The sequence below is a fragment of the Nipponia nippon genome, unplaced genomic scaffold (genome assembly GCF_047370975.1).
Source record: "Nipponia nippon isolate SJK-2023a ecotype South Korea unplaced genomic scaffold, ASM4737097v1 scaffold_19, whole genome shotgun sequence".
In the NCBI taxonomy this organism is placed as follows: domain Eukaryota; kingdom Metazoa; phylum Chordata; class Aves; order Pelecaniformes; family Threskiornithidae; genus Nipponia; species Nipponia nippon.
In genome coordinates this window covers 1,823,638-1,843,293 of record NW_028262335.1, presented here as the reverse complement: position 1 = coordinate 1,843,293, position 19,656 = coordinate 1,823,638, and the positions used below count along the sequence as shown (strand labels likewise).

Sequence of the window (19,656 nt, the reverse complement as noted above, 5' to 3'; positions counted from 1 at the left end):
ACCGCCAAATTATTCCTCCTCAGCTAAAAGCCCTTTTCAAACCCCAACGTTGCACCGGCTTTTTTTTTTTTCGGGTGCTGATGGGCCGAGGCCGCCGTGCCTCTCTGCCCTCCTTCCCGGCGCAGCGCATCGCGCCGGAGTTTTCTGCATCCGACCTTTGATCTCCCAAATCCTGCCGGAGCGTCGGCGGGACAGGACATCGCCGCACCGAGATGCTTCGCGGATGATTCAGTAAGTCATATATTAATTTTTTATCCCCTTTAAACCGCCGCCAAGGTTATTTTTTCTGAAATAACGCCGGGGTTCTGCCAGCGGTTTGGCATTTTGCGGTGTTTTTGCAAATGGTGCCCACCAGCAGCCCGTGGGGCCAGGTCCCCAGATTGCAAATGCATCACAAATTGCGATTGCATCACACATTGCGATTGCGTCACGTATTGGAAATGCATCGCAAACTGCAAATGCATCACATATTGCAAATGCATCGCAAATTGCAGATGTATCCTATCCCAGTGTGCCTGGACGGGACGGCACGGGGACAGCAAAAATGAAGCTGCTAAGAAAGATCAGGGCAAATGCACGTCTTCCCCTCCTGCAACACCTCTCTTTGCAATAAAGGGAATCTTCTCCCGGTAAAAAAATCTGCAATAAGGAGAATGAGCGCATCTTCCCTCCTGCAAAACTAAAATCTTTTTTGAGATGGAGTGCGTCTTCCCTCTGCAATAAAACTTTCTTTGCGAGGGAGGGCATCTTTGCTCCCGCAGAAATCTTTGCACTAAGGGGAAGGAGCGCCCCTTTCCTTTGCAAAAACTCTACGCGGTAAAGGGAATGTGTGCATTTATTTCTTGGGGAATAAAAAGACTTTGCAGTAAGGGACTATGTGCGTTTATTTCTCGGGGAAAAAACCCACTTTGCAATAAAGGCAATACGTGCATATTTTTCTCGGGGAAAAAAACCCTTTGCACCGAAGGCAGCAAGCGGACTTTTGCTCCTGCAAAAAAAAAAAAAAAAAAGGTAATTATTCTTTGCAACAAGGCGTGCATTTTCCTTTGCAAAGCAACGAACCCCTCAGCAAGGAGGGGAGCGCCTGCACCTTTGCTGCTGCAGGCGGGGAACCCCTTTGCTGTTTGCTCTCGAGTCTTCCCAGCCTAAAGATGGAGCTGTGCGTGCCCAGCTGCACCCTGCAGCCTCTTCCTCTCCCAAGCAGGATGATATATTTTTTTTTTTTCCCCTTTCCTGCCCATACATGTGTTTCTGTTTTGTATTGTAGCATTTGTTCTGGCGGCTCATATTTACATTTTAAGTGCATCTGGTGGGTGGGCGCTAAGGGAGGAAAGGGAAAAAAAAAAAAAGAAAAAAAAATTACCTCCTTTTTTCTGCAACAGGAAACACCACCAAAAATATTGCAAAGGCCCCGAGTTGTTGCTTTCTTTATGCTGCACCCTTCGCCCTAAAATCAGGTTTGCAACTGGGGGGGGGGAGGCAGGGAATTGGGGGGGGAGGAGGAGGGGAAAAGGGGGGGGGGCTTAAAAAGCCTTTAAAAAAAAAAAAGGGAGAAGGCAGGCGGATCCACGTGGTTTAATGGGGGCAGACAGAGATCCCATTGTTCAGCGGCGAGAATAAAGGGGAAATTAAAAAAAAAGGGGGGGGCAGATGGAGGGAGGGGGTGGGGGGGCAGCCACGCGGGGGGCTGGGGGTTTTATTGCACCCCCCCAAAATCATCCCCCCAAACAAGAAAGAACCCCCCCCCCCAAAAAAAAAAAATTAAGCAACTAAAAAGGCCGGCGGCGGCAGGGGCGCAGCCGGGGCCCCCCCAGGGCAGGGGGGGTGTGGGGGGGGGGGGGGGCTCCACCCCCCGTGCACTTCCCTGGGGGGGGCTTTTGTCTCCGGGCCGGTTTCTTGCCGTGCAACCCCCCCCCGGGTTGTGAATCCCCCCTTTGCGAATCGTCCCTTTGCACCCCCCTTGAGCCCCCCTTTACATCCGCCTTTACACCCCCCGTTTGCAGCCCCCCCTTTGCAAAGTCTCTTTGCACTCCCCCCGTGCACCCCCCACAACCCCCCTTCGCACCCCCATCTGCAAATCGCCCCTTTCCAACCCCCCTTGCAACCCCACTTTTGCAATCCCCCCTTTGCAACCCTGCTCTTTGCAAATCGTTCCTTTGCACCCCCACTTCTGCGCACCCCCCTTTGCAAATCGTCCTTTTGAACCCCCTTTGCACCCCACTTTTGCAACCCCCCTTTGCAACCCCCTTTGCACCCCACTTTTACAACCCCCCTTTGCAACCCTCTCTTTGTAACCCACTTTTGTAACCCCCCTTTGCACCTCACTTTTGCACCCCACTTTTACAACCCCCTTTGCAAACCCCCCTTTGCAAATCCCCCTTTGCACCCCACTTTTGCAAACCCTCCCTTTGTAACCCACTTTTGTAACCCCCCTTTGCACCCCACTTTTGCAAACCCCCCTTTGCACCCCACTTTTACAACCCCCCTTTGCAAATCCCCCCTTTGCAGCCCTTTTGCAACCCCCCTTTGCATCCCCTCTTTGCACCCCACTTTTGCAAACCCCCTTTTGCAAACCCCCCTTTTGCACCCCACTTCTGCACCCCACTTTTGCAAACCCCCCTTTGCACGCCCCCCCGCACCCCACTTTTGCCCCCCACCCCCCAACCTTCTCCAAGTGCAGCCGGGGGTCACCCCCTGCCCCGCACGCCCCCCCCCCCTTCCCCCCAGCCCCTCGTGTCCCCCCGCCCCGGGGCGGGCGGGTGACGGCGGCGCTCCCGTCCCCGTCCCCAGACGCCATGCCCCGGAGGAAGGCGGCGGGGCCGCCCTGGGACGCGGGCCCGGGCAACGGGGCGGCGGCGGCGGCGGCGGCGGCGGCGGGGCGGCGGCGGAGGAGGCCCGGCCCGGCCGCGGCGCCGGCGGGAGGGAGGCGGAGGCCGCGACCGGAGCGCGGCGGCGGCGGCGGCGGCGGCAGCAGCGGGGGAAGCAGCGAGGAGGAGGCGCCGCGGGAGCGGCGGCCGCGGGACGGCAGCCCCGGCGGGAGGCGGCCCGGCAGGCCCGGGGGAGCCGGCGGCGGGGCGGCGGGAGGAGCGGCCAGGGGACAGAGCGTCGTCATCTGCGAGCCCGAGCACAGCAAGGAGCGCATCGTGAGCGGGGAGGCGGGAGGGCGGCCCCCCGCACCCGCTTTGTACCCCCCGCACCCCCCTTTGTACCCCCCGCACCCCCCCGCACCCCCACTTTGTACCCCCCACACCCCCCTTTGTACCCCGTGCACCCCCTGCAGCCCCCCACTCCCCCCGCTCCCCCCACTCCCCCTGCAGCCCCGCACTCCCCCTGCTCCCCGCAGCCCCCCGCTCCCCCTGCTCCCCCCACAGCCCCCCGTCCCCCCTGCTCCCCCCGCAGCCCCCCGCTCCCCCCCGCGCGGTTTGGGGGCCCTGCCGCGCTCGGCCGGGGGAGGGGAAGAGCAGGGGGGCGCTTGCTGCGGGTCCCCTCCGGGGTGCACGGGAGCCAGTGTCCCCCCCCGCATCCCCCGCGTCCCCTGCATCCCTGATGTGCCCCCGTATCCCCACATTCCCCATGTCCCCCACGTCCCTGATGTCCCTGATGTCCCCCACGTCCCCCACGTCCCCCATATCCCCCATGTCCCTGATGTCCCCCGTGTTCCCCGGGTCCCCCGTGTCCCTGATGTCCCCAACGTCCCCCACATCCCCCATGTCCTCCACATCCCCAATGTCCCTGATGTCCCCCATGTCCCTCCTGTCCCTGATGTCTGGTGACGTCCCACACATCCCCAGTGTCCCCCACGTCCCTGATGTCCCCCACGTCCCTGATGTCCCCCATGTCCCTGATGTCCCCCACGTCCCCCATGTCCCTGATGTGCCCAGTGTCCCCCACGTCCCCGATGTCCCCCACGTCCCCATGTCCCTGATGTGCCTGATGCCCCCCACGTCCCCAGTGTCCCCCACATCCCCAATGTCCCCCACGTCCCCGACATCCCCCACGTCCCCGATGTCCCCCATGTCCCCTATATGCCAGATGTCCCCCACATGCCCCATGTCCCCCACGTCCCTGACATCCGCCACGTCCCCCACGTCCCCCATGTCCCCCATGTCCCCTATGTCCCCTATGTGCCAGATGTCCCCCACGTCCCTGATGTCCCCCATGTCCTCTGCATCCCCAATGTCCCCCATGTCCCCCACATCCCCCATGTCCCCAATGTGCCAGATGCCCCCCACGTCCCTGATGTCCCCCACGTCCCCCATGTCCCCCACATCCCCGATGTCCCCAACCCGCTGACGATGCCCCCGCTCCTTGCAGAAACTGGAGGGCTCCAAGTGCCGGGGGCAGCTCCTCATCTTCGGGGCCACCAACTGGGACTTGATCGGCCGCAAAGAAGTGCCTAAGCAGCAAGGTGAGGGGCGCCGGGCTCCCGCCGAGCAAAATGCCCCGCTCTGCTCTCGGCGTGTGCACTCCTCCGTCCTCTTTTGCTTATTTTTATAGATTTATCGTTCTTTTTTTTTTTTTTAATTCATATTTTTGAGGCTTTTTTTTAAACCAGTTGCATGTCGTAACCTGGGATGGGGGGTGTGCCCGGCCTCCTGCGACGCAAGATAAACGTGCTGCTTATTTTTTATGGGTTTATATTTTAGATTATGTATTATTTTTAGATTTTAATTAATTTTCCTGCTTATTTTTACGCATTTATATTTAATTAATTAATACTGGGGCGGTACGGTTGCATATTGTCATCTGGGCCGGAACTTGGGGTACGGGGTGCGCCGGATCTCCTGCAACGCAAAATAAAGGCATTGCTTATTTTTTATGCCTTTATATTTAACTCCTTATTTCTGCTTATTTTTTATACATACCTATTTAATTATTTTTTAATTAATCAATGTTTTTGGAGGGTGGCTTTTTTTTACAGTTGCATATTGTAATCTGGGCCAGACCTTGGGGTGCGCTGGATCGCCCGCGAAGCAAAATAAATGCGCTGCTTACTTTTTATGCCTTTATATTAAATTAATTTTATTCCTGCTTATTTTTAATGCATATATATTTCATTAATTTTTTCATTAATTAATTTGGGGAGGGGTTACAGTTGCGTATCGTAATCTGGGCCAGAATTTGGGGTGCGCTGGATCGCCTGCAAAGCAAAGCACAATAAACACGATGCTTACTTTTTATGCCTTTATATTAAATGAATTTTATTCCTGCTTATTTTTAATGCATTTATATTTCATTAATTTTTTTAATTAATTAAGGGGGAGGAGTTACAGTTGCATATCGTAATCTGGGCCAGACCTTGGGGTGCGCTGCATCGCCCGCGGAGCAAAATAAATGCGCTGCCTATTTTTACGCATTTATATTTCATTATATTGTCTGCTTATTTTTAATGCGTTTATATTTAATTAATTATTTTAATTAACTAATTAGGGGAGGGGTTACAGTTGCATATCGTAATCTGGGCCAGACCTTGGGGTGCGCTGCATCGCCTGCAAAGCAAAACAAACGCACTGCTTACTTTTTATGCCTTTATATTAAATTAATTTTATTCCTGCTTGGGTTTAATGCGTTTATATTGAAGGAATTTTTTAATGAATTAATTTTTTTCCCCTTTTTTTATTTTTTTCCCCTACAGTTGCATACCGGAATCTGGGCCAGAACCTGTGGGGGCCGCACAGGTACGGGTGTCTCTCAGGTATTCAGGTGCGGAGCGTGGTGTCGGGACCCTGCGCCGCCCACAGCCTGCTCATCACCGCCGAGGGCAAGCTCTGGAGCTGGGGTGAGCGACGGGGCGGGGGGGGAGCACCCCAAAAAACCCCCGCCGCGCTGCCGGGAGGCTTCGTCCTCCCCGTTTTGCTGCAAAAAATGCTGATTTTGGGGGCTAGGGCGCAATGAAAAAGGGCAGCTGGGCCACGGGGACACGAAGCGGGTGGAAGCCCCGAAGCTCATCGAGGTGCTGGGGGGCGAAGCCATCGTGCTGGCAGCCTGCGGCCGCAACCACACGCTGGCGCTTACAGGTACCGGGGCGGGGGGAAAAAAAACTCACATTTGGGGTGAATTGTCGAAAATCAGCCCATTTTGCCCCGTCTCACCCTTTTTTTGTGTGTGTGTGTTGTAGAGAGCGGCTCGGTGTTCGCCTTCGGGGAGAATAAAATGGGGCAGCTGGGGCTGGGGAACCAGACCGACGCCGTGCCCAGCCCTACGCAGGTATCGCCGCTCCTTTCTGTGCCTCCCCTCCTGGGTTTTGGGGGAAAAACCAGCAGATTTGGGGGTTTCTCATTGAAAAAAAATCCCTAGCAGAGCCCAAGCCCCTTTAGGATGCAAGCGCATCCTTCTCGGGGAGGGATTCATTTGCAGCTGCGGTGGGAAAATAAAATGCAAGAATTGAAAATAAAACCCCAGATTTGAGGATTTGGGGGTTTCCCCCGGGAAATTCTGGTTTTTACCTTTTTTCTCCCTTTTTTTTTAACCCCTTTTTCTGCTTCTCCTGCAGATCATGTACAACGGGCAGCCCATCACCAAACTGGCCTGCGGGGCCGAGTTCAGCATGATCATGGATTGCAAAGGAAACCTCTACTCCTTTGGGTGCCCCGAGTACGGGCAGCTGGGTACGCCGCTGGTTTGGGGTGCTTTGCTAAAATTTGGAGCTCTCATGGGCTTGGGGGGAGGGGAGGAAAAAAAATTCCCTGCCTCAGTTTCCCCATCTGGGCACCCAAAGCATCCCCCCCCTTCACCTCCAGCAAAAATAGCGGGGCGGGAGCTGCAACTAAAAAGGGGGTTGCAGGAGGAGAGGGGATTTCTGCAGCTGGCTTGGAAATGACGGGGTGCAGGGTGGGGGACAGCCCGTTTTCATCCCGGTGTCCATCCGCAGGGCATAATTCGGATGGGAAATTCATCGCCCGGGCGCAGCGGATAGAGTACGACTGCGAGCTGGTGCCGCGCCGTGTGGCCATCTTCATCGAGAAGACCAAAGATGGGCAGATCCTGCCCGTCCCCAACGTGGTGGTGCGGGACGTGGCCTGCGGGGCCAACCACACGGTACGGGGGAGCGATTGCCTTTAGCCACAGATACCTGCAGCCTGCGTTAATTTTGCAGCATGCATTGAAGGGTAAATGTTTGCAGGAGCATTAAGGATAAGATTTGCAGCGTGCATTGAAGGGTAGATGTTTGCGGAGTGCATGTAAGGACAAATGTTTGCAGGGTGCATGTAAGGCTAGAGAATCGTAGCATGCATTTTAGGATAAATACTTGCAGCGTGCATGTAAGGATAAAGTTTTGCAGTGTGCATGTAAGGATGAAGATTTGCAGCGTGCATTTAAGGATAAAAACTTGCAGCGTGCATTTAAGGACAGAGATCCGCAGCATGCATTTAAGGATTGAAATCTGCAGCATGCGTACAAGGATATATATTTGCAGCATGCATTTAAAGGTCAAGATTTGCAGCATGCATTTAAGGATAAAGGTTTGCTGCATGCATGTAAGTAGAGAGATTTGCAGTGTGCACATAAGGATAGATTCTTGCAGCGTGCATTTAAGGATCGAGATTTGCAGCGTGCATTTTAGGATAGAGATTTGCAGCATGCATATCAGGATCAATAGTTGCAGAGCGCGTTTAAGGATAAATACTTGCAGGGTGCATTTAAGGACAAAGATTTCCAGCATGCATTTAAGGCTAAAGATTTGCAGGGTGCGTTTAAGGACAGAGATTTGCAGGGTGCATTTAGCATTTGCAGTACGCACTGCCATCGATGCCGTTTATTGTGGCTGCTGCGGCTTTCCCTGCACGGAGCTGGTCGGGTCTCAGCTGCTGATGGTTGGGGGGGACGTTTCTCCATCCCCAGCTCGTCCTGGACTCGCAGAAGCGCGTTTTCTCCTGGGGGTTCGGGGGTTACGGGCGGCTGGGCCACGCCGAGCAGAAGGACGAGATGGTGCCTCGGCTGGTCAAGCTCTTCGACTTCCCGGGGCGCGGGGCGGCGCAGATCTACGCCGGCTACACGTGCTCCTTCGCCGTCAGCGAGACAGGTCGGGATTTGGAGGCCTTCGAGGAAGCGCATGGTGATTTGGGGTGTTCGGGGGATGCCGGAGCTTGACGGGCAATGTCGGGCTTTGCAGGTGGGTTGTTTTTTTGGGGTGCCACCAACACCTCCCGGGAGTCCACCATGTACCCCAAAGCCGTGCAGGACCTCTGTGGCTGGAAAATCCGCAGCCTGGCCTGTGGGTAAGTCCAAGCCCCCCCCCCCCAAAAAAAAACCCCAATATCCTGTTTTTTTGGGGTGCAGCCGCCCGCGGGGCAGCTGGGGGGACACGGGGTCACCCTGCCTTGCACCCCGCTGCAGGAAGAGCAGCATCATCGTGGCAGCAGATGAGAGCACCATCAGCTGGGGTCCCTCGCCCACCTTCGGGGAACTGGTAAGAAGGGATTTACCGGGGACCCCCAACCCCTTGACACCCCAAAACCACCCCCTCCAGCCGCTAGCGGGAGGGACCGGCTGCTTCTCACCCCCTCCGTGGGGTGCACTTGGCAGGGCTACGGGGACCACAAGCCCAAATCCTCAACGGCCGCTCAAGAGGTGAAGACCCTGGATGGGATCTACACAGAGCAGGTGAGCTGGGGGCCCCGCCGGAGGAGGCTGGAGGGAGGGCACGTGGACTCCCCCTTAAATAAATATGGTGGCTGAGGCCATACAGAACTCATCACGCTCATGGGATGCTGGAGGGAGGGCGTGTGGACCCCCCGTTGAAATAAGTACGGTGGCTGAGGCTGTACGCAACTCATCACACCCATGGGATGCTGGTGGGAGGGTGCATGGCCCCCCCTGCTTAAAGGAAGATGGTGGCTGGGGCCGTACACAGCTCAGCACACCCACAGGATGCTGGAGGGAGGGCGCGTGGACCCCCCCCTTGAAATAAATACAGTGGCTGAGGCCGTACAGAACTCATCACACCCATGGGATGCTCAAACATGGCCCTGGACAAAAGCGGGGGTGGGGGGGGGGCAAACCAGCGGGGAACAAGGTGCTTGGCCCCCGTGCCTCAGTTTCCCCACTCCGCCCTCATCCCAGGTGGCCATGGGCTACGCCCACTCGCTGGTGATCGCCCGCGACGAGACCGACGCCGAAAAAGAAAAGCTCCGCAAGCTGCCGGAATACAACCCCCGCACCCTCTGAGGGCTCCCCCCGCCGGGCCCCGGGCCCCCCCAGACCCCGCTTTTCCAAGCCAGCCGCGGGTTTCACTACCTGTTCTCCCATTTCCAAAGCCCGGGGGGGGGGGGGGAGGTTTCTTTCCGCTCCCCCAGGGCTTTTTGAGTTCCCAACCGTAGCAGGACCTTTCGGCACATCCAAGCTTCTTTTTTGGGGGGTTATTTTTTTTTTTATTATTATTTTAATTTTATTTGTATTTTTCTGCATCGCTTTTTCTTATTTCCCCTTTTCCCAGCCACAAATATTCCCGGCCGCGGGCTCGGGGTAAAACAGGGGACCTGAAGAGCTGCGAAAACACCTCTTTTTCCCCAATATTCCAATTTTTTGGCATTTTTCCCAAATACCCCCCACTTTGAGTGCGATAATTTCAGGGGGTCCCCCCCCGGCACCCCTTTTTCCGGAGGGATTCAGGAGAAGGATGGCATCCCGCCTCCCCCAGCAGCATTTTGGGGCTCCCCTCGCCCACCCCAGGGAGATCTCAGGTATGAAGGGGGGAGCCCTAAAGCCTCGCGTACGCTTTTTTCTTGGCGTTATTCTTCATTTCTTGGAATTTTTCGTCATTCTTCCCTGTTCCCGCCTGGGAGCAGCCCAAAGTCCCTCCTGCGACGCTGTGCACTGTGCTGGAGAAACGAGGTGCCTTTTCGAGCAGAGCCCGGCTCTGCCTCCACGCAACCCAAGGGTGATGATTTTTTTTTTGTTTGTTTGTTTGTTTTTTAATTATTATTATTATTATTTTTGAATTTTTAGGGTTTCTTTTGAATTTTGTTTTGTTTTGGAAGCCCGACGGGTCGCGCTGGGTGCTCGGGGGCGGCGTTCGCCGCGTTCGCGCCCGTTCGGGGAGCTTCACGGTAAAAAATACAGGGGGTTTTGGTTTTTTGGGGTTGGTTTTTTTTTTTTTCCTTTGGGGTTGGGGGTTATTTGGGGGGATTTTTTGGGGGGGTGTTAGAATGCAAATATCCAGGACAGGGAGAGCAGCTGGGCGGAAAAGTCAAATATGCCACTTTTTTAGCAATATTCATTTTTTGGGGGGGTTGCGGCACGAGCGGCTGCCGCAGCCCCAATACAATAGAGTGGAGAAATCACCAAAACCCTGCTTTTACCCCCCAAAAAAAGCATCATTTTGGGTCATCCGGCCGCCAGCCATGTCTTTTTTAGCCTGATTAAACTTCTCCCCCCTCGGCCGCCGGCGAGCGAAGGAGGAGGCGCGAGGGAGAAGAGGGTCGGAAACCCCGCGGATCTCGGAAGGCCTCGTCCTCCGGCCTTAGTGCTGGCAGCGTCCTCCTCGCCGGGTTTTTTTATATTTCTTGGAGTAAATGTTTAAATAAACGACGTCGTTGTGTACGGCCCTCGCTCCGCTCGCTTTATCCGCCCCCTAATTTTTTAATTGGTTCATTGCCATTTCATTAGGGGACGTTTTCCCCCCCTGCCCAGCATCCCCGAAAGCAAATCCACAGCCTTTCGGGGGCACCGTGCTGCTGCGCTCAGCACCCTCCGCCCCCAAATATCCCCACCCCGCTATTGCCCTTGAATGTTTTGCAGGCAGGGTGCAGCGCGTGCATCTCTCTCTATTTCAATGCATGCACGTGTGGTTTTGTGCACGGGTGTGCTTTTTGTGCTTGCATATGTGTTTTTTGCACGTGCATGCGTACGTTTGTGCATGCGTACGTTTGTGCATGCGCACGTTTGTGCATGCGCATGCGTGCGTTTGTGCACGCACGTGAATTTTTGTGCATGCATGCGTTTGTGCGCGCACGTGAATTTTTGTGCACGCGTGCGTTTGTGCACGCATGTGAATTTTTGTGCATGCATGCGTTTGCGCGCACGTGAATTTTTGTGCACGCGTGCGTTTGTACGCACGTGAATCTTCGTGCATGCATGCATGTGAATCTTTGTGCACACAGGTGCGCACTTCTTGTGCATGCAGCTGTATTTCTGCACACGCATGCACGGTGCGGTGCGTGCACGTGCTTCTTCGTGCATACATTGCACGTATGCTTGCTTTTCTGCACGCATGTGTGGTGTTTTTCGATGCGCGTGTGGTTTTTTGCATGCATGTATTTCTCCATGGATGCACGTGTATTTCTGTGCACGTGTGCGGTTTTGTACACACACGTATGCGTGGTTTTGCGTGCGCGTGTGTATTTTTCTGCGTGCACGTGTTTTTGCACATGCACACGCATTTTTGTGCATGCTGTCTGCACGCACACAGAGCTCTGTGTGTGTGTGTTTTGGGGCATGCACCCATGCATTTTTGAACGTGCGTTTTTGCATATGCATCACTGCAGCAGCCCAGAGGCCTGTATAACCCCCCTCAGCCCTTTTTTTCCCCCCGTTTAACCAGTTTGATTTTACTTGCTGTGCTGGGAGAGCGATGCCCGCGTGCCGTACCACCACCAAGCGGCACCCAGAGAGTGACAAAACCCCGTCTTCCCGTTTCGAACAAAGCTTCAAACCTTGCACCCAGCGAGCGGGAGGCCAGGAGAAAGCTGCAGCCCTTTTTTATTTGAAAGGCAGGCCGAGGGCCGCCGCGGGCGAAGGCACTTGCAGGGATGGGGAGAGGGAGTTGGGGAGGAGGAGGAGGAGGAGGAACAGCGCGGGTGCCGAGGCCGCTTCAGGGCACCATGTGCCACCATTTGAAGGCGAAAGGCTTGCGGCGGACGTTGGTGCCGCAGTGGACCTCCCCGGAGAGGACGTGGTAGGAGAAGTAGTCGTCGATGAAGGTGCAGGTGAGGCCCAGGGGCTCCAGCAGCGCCCGCGCCCGCTGCTCCAGGCAGCACTGCCCACCCACCAGCGGTCCGAAGGGCTTGGGGATGCCCAGGTGCCTGCCCAGCACCAGCATGTTCACCTGCGGCACGGGGAGGGCGGTGAGGGTGCAAATCTCCCCCCCGGATTCAGCCCCGGGGGCCGGGCAGGAGGAGGGTGCTGGGTGTTACCATGTCGGGGAAGAAGGCTTCTGCGCCGGCGGCCACGTCGCCTCGGAAGAGCTGGGGGATGTCGAGGATGTCGGGCTCGGCCAGGCCCAGCGCCCGCTTCAGGATGTCCCTGTTCCAGCTGATGCAGCTCTGCGGGGAGGGAGCGGGGCGTCAGCGGTGGCGCCGGGGGAGGGACGGACAGAGGGACGGACGGAGGGATGGGTGGACAGAGGGAGAGATGGAGGATGGAGAGAGGGAGGGAGAGGGATGAGTGGACAGATGGACAGAGGGATGGATGGAGAGAAGGAGAGACAGGTGGAGGGATGGAGGGACGGAGGGATGGACAGAGGGAGGGAGGGATGGGTGGACAGATGGAGGGACAAACGGATGGACAGAGGGATGCACAGATGGATGAAGAGAGGGATAGAGGGAGGGAGGGATGTGTGGATGGACAGAGGGAGGAATGGGTGGAGGGATGGAGGGACAGAGGGAGGGATGGACAGAGGATAGAGAGATGTGTGGATGGACAGAGGGACAAAGGGATGGAGAGAGGGATGGGTGGACAGATGGAAGGATGGGTGGGTGGATGGGTGGAGAGGGGGACGAAGGGAGGGGGGGACAGAGGGAGGATGGAGAGAGGGAGGGGTGGAGGGAGGGGGGAGGAGAGGGATGAGTGGACAGATGGACAAACAGATGGACAGAGGGATGGATGGAGAAATGGAGGATGGACAGAGGGATGGGTGGAGGGATGGAGAGAGGGAGGGAGGGAGGAGGAGAGGGAGGAGTGGACAGATGGACAAATGGATGGACAGAGGGATGGATGGGTGGAGGGATGCATGGATGGACAGAGGGACGGAGGGATGGACGGAGGGAGGGATGGGTGGACAGAGGGAGGGACAAACGGATGGACAGAGGGATGGAGGGGTGGAGGGATGCACAGATGGATGAAGAGAGGGATAGAGGGATGTGTGGATGGACAGAGGGAGGATTGGAGGGATGGACAGAGGGATAGAGGGATGGACAGAGGGATGGGTGGACAGAGGGACAAAGGGATGGGGGGACGGCTGGAGGGCTGGACAGAGGGATGGAGGGACGGAGGGACAGGCAGGGCTGGAAAGGAGCCCCCTGCCCCCCTTTCTCACCTGGACGTAGTTATTGAATTTCCGGAGGGCTTCGTTAGCCAGAATCTCGTTTATCGTCGGCTTGGGCACCTTCTCCAGCCCTGCAGCACAGAACCGGGCGGGAATTGTGCCCCCAGCACGCCTGGGACGAGGCTGCCGCGGCTGAGCCAGGAGCTCCCGTTTCAGGGCTCACCGGCAGCGAGCTCCGTCCCAACCCGGGAAACCCAATCCCTGCAGCTTTTGAATTAATTCTGCTTATTTCTGTCCCCCGTCCTTGCTGCCGGCAGCACTTTCCAGCCATTAGCTGGATTTTGGGGTGCCATGCCTTCACCCACCCCGTTGCATTTTGCAGGAAAAAGGGAAAATGAACCCGTCAAGCCCCATTTTTCATCCTCCCCCCTACCCTGGAACATCGCTGCCTCGCCGAACCCCTCATCTTGCTTCTCCTTGAGGAGCTGGTAGCAGGCGCTGGGGCTGGCCAGGAGCAGCCGAAAACCCTGAGGAGGGAGAAAGGGATGGTATTTGGGGGGGTATAAAGGTTGCACCCCCCTTTTTTCCCCCCACGGGACTCATTACCTTCCGATCGGGTGCGGGGACGAAGCTGAGAAACTCATCTACGTGGCCGACGTGGAGCCAGTCGGAAAACAGCTCCACCGGCGCCTGCACTTGTTGGGCGATGAGAAAATCCTTGACGGCTTTCGCCATCCTTCGGCCGCCGAATCTGGGGGGGCACAAGGAGGGGGCTGCCATTTTGGGGTGCCCAAGGTGATGCTCTGCTTGCAACCAACCTCAAACGGTGCATAAAAATCCTTTTTTCGGTTGTTTTGGGTTTTTTTTTCCCCAATGCTCTGATCCCTCCATCCTGCATCTCACCTGGGGAAGCTGCTGCCGATCAGGATACGGCCCAAGGGGTACTCCTTGCCCTGCACCGTCACGGGGGGGCTCACCTCCAAATTACCAAAGGAATCGAGGCTGGAAGCACCCTCCGGCGCTTGCCGGGCCACGTAGCCAAAATCAGGGCCCTGGATAGGAAAAAAAAAGGTGATAATGGTCAAAAAAAAGGTGATAGTGGTTAAAAAAAAGGCAATAATGGTCAAAAAAAAGCTGTAAGCACACAAAATGCAGCCCTCCCAAATCACCCTCCGTGCTGGCTCTTCCCTTCCCAAAAATGCAAGAAAAAATTTTATTCATCCTGGGTTTTTTTTTTATAGGTTTGCAAAGCTTTATGCCTTGCTGGGGAAGGGAGGAGGCAGGGCTCGGGTACCAGGATGCTCTTGACGGGGAAATCCTTCAGCCCGCGGTTGCGGGGCGAGTCGAAGACGACGGGGAAGGTCTTGTGGGGGGCTTGCACGTAGCCGAATTCAACCTCGTCCTGGAGAAGAGATGGAGAAGATGGGGGGAAGCCCCCTTGGAGCTGCCGCAGCAAGGATGGGGCTGGGCATCATCCTGCACCCACCTGGATCCAGCGGTCCTGGCGGTTCTCCGGCAGCGGGCAGACGGTGAGCGGGCACTTGGCTTTCTCGGCCATGGCACCCACAGCCGCCACGAAATCCTCGTTGTCGTCCACACTGGGAAGGAAAATGGGAATTAGGGATTGATCCGGCACGGGGCAGGATGCGGCCGCTCACCCAGCACCCACCTGCAGACAAAGACCTCCAGCGGCGCCGCCGTGTTGGGGGTCATGATCCACGGAGCCACGCGGAAAACCACCGTGTCGGTGAAAATCGGCGTCTCCAGCAAACCCTGGGATGGGGGGGGGAACAGCGTTCGGGGTCCGCTGCCACCCCTTGCCGGTCACCCCGACTCCCCCCACGGGCGGTACCTTCTCGGGGCTCTCCAGCAGCGTGACGTGGAACGTCACCAGCCCCGAAAAGCCGACGTCGGGGAAGGCGAGCCCCTCCACGTAGAAGATGCTCTCCTCCTGATGCCGGCTGGGTTTGATGGCGTAGGCGAGCTTCGAGCCCCCCAGCACGTGCTTGTACTCCTCCAGCGCGACGCTGTCTGCGGGTGCAAGCACCGTGCAACCCCCCTTAAACAACCAACCCCTCTTCCGCACCGTTTCAGCTCCGTTTTTTTTTTTTTTGCTAAAACCTTGCAAAAAAAGGCATATTTGATCCCGTGGAGTATGCACGGGGGGAGCAAAATCACCCGGTGCATCAGATAAAAGCCCTGGGACGTAGGTTGGATGCTGCAGAAGAGATGCTCGCTCTGCTGCAAGCATTTTGCTTGAACCCCAACCATTTGGGGTATTTGTCCCCCCAAACCCCGCCGTCGGGCACTCACTGCCGCCATAGAAAACGCCGACTTTATCGGCGTCGCTGAAGTCCACATGGAGGACGAGGCGGTGGCCGGCGAAGATGGTGCGGGGACCTCGGGTCCGCAGCACCATCTGTGACATGTCCTTCAGGTCTGGGGTGGAAAAGGGGGGGTAAGAAAAGAAAATTTGGGGGAAAAACATAGGAAAATGGGATTTTTTTTTTTGTATGGGATGCGCCGGTACCAGCGTAGGAGCGGACAGCGGTGTCGCGGTTATCCAGCGTCTCGGCTTTGGGGTCGTCACGGTCGCAGTTCACCAGCAGGATGGCCCCGTGCCCGTCGGGACCCCACGTCCACGTCGCCTGGGGGGGCCGGGGGGTGAAACAGGGCTGCCATTGCCCCCCGCCGTCCCGGGTGGCTCCCGCTCCCCCCTTTGTACCTTATCCAGCAGCGTCCTGCTGACCGCCCCGCTGCGGTTGGTGTCGGCGTCCAGCGAGACGTCTGCGGGGAGAGGGATGCTGGGGGGGAGGGGGAGCATCCCCACCAGCGCCACGGTTTGGGGTCCCCCCCGCACTTACCCACGCAGGTGAGGTACAGCATGGCTCTGCCCACAGGCACCCCGCCGGCCTCCCCGAAATAAGAAATCCTGACCTGCAACAAGGAGCGGGTGCTCGCCGCCGTGCAAAGAGGGGTTGGATCCTGCTGGCGCACCAGCACCCACCTTTTCATCGCCCACGTCCTTGCTGAGAGCATCCATGGCCAGCAGCACCTCGGTGCCAGTGGCCAGGGGCCAGCGGCTCACGCTGGAGGGCAACTTGACGCTCTGCGTATCGTGTACCACATAGAGCTTCACGCCCGGCGTCCCCTGCACGTGGAAGGCGACGGCGTCTTTGGGTGCAGATCTGGGTGGGGGGAAGCCTGGTGAGAGCCCCAGGTGGGGGGCGTTGCTGGAATAATATAGCGTGCAGCCATCCGCTGGGGATGCAAACCCTGCCACGTGCAAGCAATCTTGCAACATGCAATAAATCCTGCAACGTGCGATTGCAACAAGTCGTGCAAAATGCAATTAATCCTGCAAAATGCAATTGCAAGATCTCCTGAAAAATAAAATGAATCCTGCAAAACACAATTGCAGTAAGTCCTGCAAAATGCAATGAATCCTGCAGTATGCATTTGCAACCAGTCCTTCGATATGCAACAAATCCTGCAATACGCAATTACGATAAATCCTGCAACATGCAACGAATCCTGCAAAAGGCAATTGCAACGCGTCCTTCAATATGCAATAAATCCTGCAAAACGTGATTACAGCAAATCCCGTAAAAGGCAATTACAACCTATCCTGCAAAAGGCGATTACAACAAATCCTGCCAGAGGCAAGAAATCCTTCAAAAGGCAACACAGCAACAAAACCCACAATATTAATTACAACAAAGCCTACAATATGCACCAAATTTTGCTATATTCAGTTGCATTAAATGATGCAAAACGCAACAAGTCTTGCAATAGGAAATTGCAAGAAATCCTGCAATATTAATCACAATAAACCCTGCAAAATGCACTAAATTTTGCAATATTCAATTGCAACGAACCCTGAAAAACGCCACAAGTCCTGCAATATGCAATTACAACAAATCCTGCCCAAAAAAACCCTGCAAAACACACCCAATGCTGCAAAATGCAATTGCGACAACTCCCGCAAAACACAGCAAACCCTACAAAATGCAATTGCAACAAATCCTGCAACATTCCGTCGCAGCAAAACTCTGGAGCTGTTTGGGGGGGTATTTGGGGCTGCCGGAACATTTGCATTTCGCCCTACGGTAGCACCGAGTGGGTGCATCACCTTAAGAGCGAAGCAAAGCTGCGACGATCGATTGGGCAGGCTGCAGCTCGCATCGCTCCGCCCCGGCGCAAGAGGCCACGGGCGATGGGCCAAGGAGCCAAAATCCTGACCCTCGAGGAGAGAAGCAGGGATCCGTCCCCAGGGTGGAGAGGAAAAACCCACCCCGGGGCCAGCGGGCGAGGATGGGACGCTGTCGGCGTTGATGGGATGGTGCGTGGCTTTGGATGCGTTAGATAAAATAAAAAAAAACAACTAAGCTGCTGCTTGAGCCGGGCTTTAAGGAAGCAAAAAGCAAAACGTGGTGCTGAAAAGCACTTGAACTTGGGCTGGGGCCAAGGAGGGAGCTACAACACGCGGGGCTGGGAGCTGACGCCCCGGCCAGCAGCGCCGCGGTGGTTTCACTCTCTGGATTCCACCGAAACGGGGAAATATTTCCATTTTGCTGGAGAGATGGGAACCTCAGCCCGGGGCATCGCTTAAAGCACCCAAAAAAATTCCAAAATCCCCCTTGGAGGGGTCGCCGCCCGGCCGCTGCATCGCCATTTGGAGCATCCCCTTCTTCCCGGGGCCTGGCATCCCCTGGGAAAACCACCCCGAGCGGCGGCATTGCCCCCACCCCGCCCCGAGCTGTTTTTATCAGCTCGAATAATGGGATAAAAGCCAAAAAAAAAAAAAAAAAGCAGATTTTATTTTCTCCCCCAGCGCCGCGGCCGCTTACCCGCAGACATCCAGGGAGAGCTCGGTGCCCAGCACGCAGACGGTGCTGGTGGGACGCTGGGTGGAGAGCTGGACGCGGCGCTGCTGGGCCATGCCGGCGGGCCCCGGGGCACCCTTGGGTGCTGCGATGGGTGGCACGGGGGGATTTATAAAGCCTGGCTGCTGGGAGGGGATTAACCAAAGCCCGGCTTAATCCCACCTCCGGGCTGGGTGTGCGCGGTGCCCGGCCGTGCTTCTCGGCGACGGAGCATGAATCAATGCCGGGGGTAAAGCACCCCGAGACACCCACGAGGGTTTGGGTTTTTTTTCTTTTTAAGAAGCTCGGGGGTGGTTTTTTTTCCCCTCTTAGCACAAAGAGACGCTGATGTGACCGGCCACCCTTAAACCCACGCCGTAAAATATTCAGCGTGACACCAGAGCCGAGCTGGGGACGTGCCAGCGCCGGGCTCGGAGGGGTTTTATTTCTCCTCTCAAAGGGTTTTATTTGCTTAGCTGAAAAAATTGGCTTTAATTCTTATTTTAGGGGGGTTTGAAGGTGCAAGCTGGGTGCTCGCCCCATCCCCTGGGTGCTGCATGGGCCTGGGGGTCAGTATGTCACCTGGGGTGGGGACAGCAGACCCCACCGCGGCTTTAATCGTCTTTGTTTTAATTAAATCCTCGCCTCGGCGTGGGAGAGCCCTTTGCCGATGCAGCTGTCCCCCCACCAACTCCCTGCAGGGTCACGCGCCGCTGGAATTTAATATCGCTCCTCGGGGCCGGGGAAACTCAGCAGAGCCATAACTGCTGGGAAAAGGGGGTTTCTGGGGTTAGAAATCATCTTTTTGGTAAAAAAAAAAAGGGAGTGCCAAGCAAGATGCATCGCCCTTTGTGGGAGCATCTCCGCCTGATTCTCCAGCTTGCAAACACGGCGTCGCAGCAGTCTGCACTGGAGGCGTCGCTATGCTTTTACACCTCGAAAAGCATTGCTAGAAAAGCAAATTGCCCCAAAAAAGTGGTTTGAGCCCCATAATAGCTCCCAGGGTTCCAGAGGGCTAAGCGATGCCCAGGGCAGGGGACTGGTTTCAGTTCCTGCTGGGTGAGGGCAGCGCAGGCAGGAGAGACGGGCAGGGTGCCAGGGCGGCACAGGGAAGTGCCGCGCTTTGTTTGCGATGAAAGGAGGGAGAGGAAGAGCAGCTGGGGTGGCTTCAAAGGAAAAAGGACATTTTTTCATTGAGGAAGGTGTAAAATGATTTGCATGAGGACGGGGCTCTGCCTCCTCACCGTGCCGAGGCAAAGAGCAGGTCTCCCCAGCGGGAAGTGGTTTTTTGACTGATATAGGGAATTTGGGGGGGGATTATTAGCTACAAACCTGGGATAAGAGACTCTAAGACCCTTTAGCAGTGGGATGGGGCCTCCAAACCCCAAAGCAGCCTCCTTGCCTGCTGACTTGTACGCACCACGCTCCCGAAGATGCTCCGTGTCTATCCTCCACCCACCGCAGTTGTCCCCATCCCAGAACACCACCATTCCCATAACAAACCCATGTGCTTAAAAAAAAAAAAGGTTTCAAACAATATTTTCAACCCAACAGCCGAGGAAGAAAGGATGGGAGATGGCGAAGAGC

At 56.2% G+C, this 19,656-nt stretch overlaps 2 protein-coding genes across 2 annotated transcripts; one reads left to right on the top strand and one right to left on the bottom strand.

Annotated features, from left to right (window-relative positions):
• Positions 1–1,221: 1,221 nt before the first annotated feature.
• Positions 1,222–10,079, top strand: RCC2 (regulator of chromosome condensation 2). The gene is made up of 13 exons (XM_087755303.1): positions 1,222–1,457; positions 2,791–3,143; positions 4,315–4,408; positions 5,636–5,779; positions 5,886–6,017; positions 6,119–6,207; positions 6,494–6,608; positions 6,872–7,038; positions 7,843–8,023; positions 8,114–8,219; positions 8,338–8,410; positions 8,527–8,604; positions 9,064–10,079. The coding sequence occupies exons 2-13, from the start codon at positions 2,796–2,798 to the stop codon at positions 9,166–9,168; spliced, it is 1,632 nt and encodes a 543-aa protein (XP_087611429.1). The 5' UTR covers positions 1,222–1,457; positions 2,791–2,795; the 3' UTR covers positions 9,169–10,079.
• Positions 10,080–11,682: 1,603 nt separating this feature from the next.
• On the bottom strand, positions 11,683–18,257 carry LOC104011227 (protein-arginine deiminase type-1). Its single transcript, XM_087755276.1, has 16 exons — positions 18,055–18,257; positions 16,212–16,392; positions 16,069–16,141; positions 15,930–15,991; positions 15,735–15,852; positions 15,518–15,643; positions 15,057–15,235; positions 14,874–14,977; positions 14,691–14,802; positions 14,499–14,606; positions 14,108–14,256; positions 13,811–13,955; positions 13,638–13,731; positions 13,256–13,335; positions 12,135–12,263; positions 11,683–12,046 (listed from the first exon to the last, which is right to left on the bottom strand). The coding sequence occupies exons 1-16, from the start codon at positions 18,144–18,146 to the stop codon at positions 11,813–11,815; spliced, it is 1,986 nt and encodes a 661-aa protein (XP_087611402.1). The 5' UTR covers positions 18,147–18,257; the 3' UTR covers positions 11,683–11,812.
• Between the last annotated feature and the right edge of the window lie 1,399 nt (positions 18,258–19,656).

Coding starts and splice junctions, on each gene's coding strand:
- RCC2 (XM_087755303.1), top strand. CDS start 2,796: ATGCCCCGGAGGAAGGCGGCGGGGCCGCCCTGGGACGCGGGCCCGGGC. Junction 3,144..4,314: donor AGCACAGCAAGGAGCGCATC/GTGAGCGGGGAG, acceptor CGCTCCTTGCAG/AAACTGGAGGGCTCCAAGTG. Junction 7,039..7,842: donor CCTGCGGGGCCAACCACACG/GTACGGGGGAGC, acceptor CTCCATCCCCAG/CTCGTCCTGGACTCGCAGAA.
- LOC104011227 (XM_087755276.1), bottom strand. CDS start 18,146: ATGGCCCAGCAGCGCCGCGTCCAGCTCTCCACCCAGCGTCCCACCAGC. Junction 16,142..16,211: donor AGGACGTGGGCGATGAAAAG/GTGGGTGCTGGT, acceptor TCCTTGTTGCAG/GTCAGGATTTCTTATTTCGG. Junction 12,047..12,134: donor AAGCCTTCTTCCCCGACATG/GTAACACCCAGC, acceptor CCCGTGCCGCAG/GTGAACATGCTGGTGCTGGG.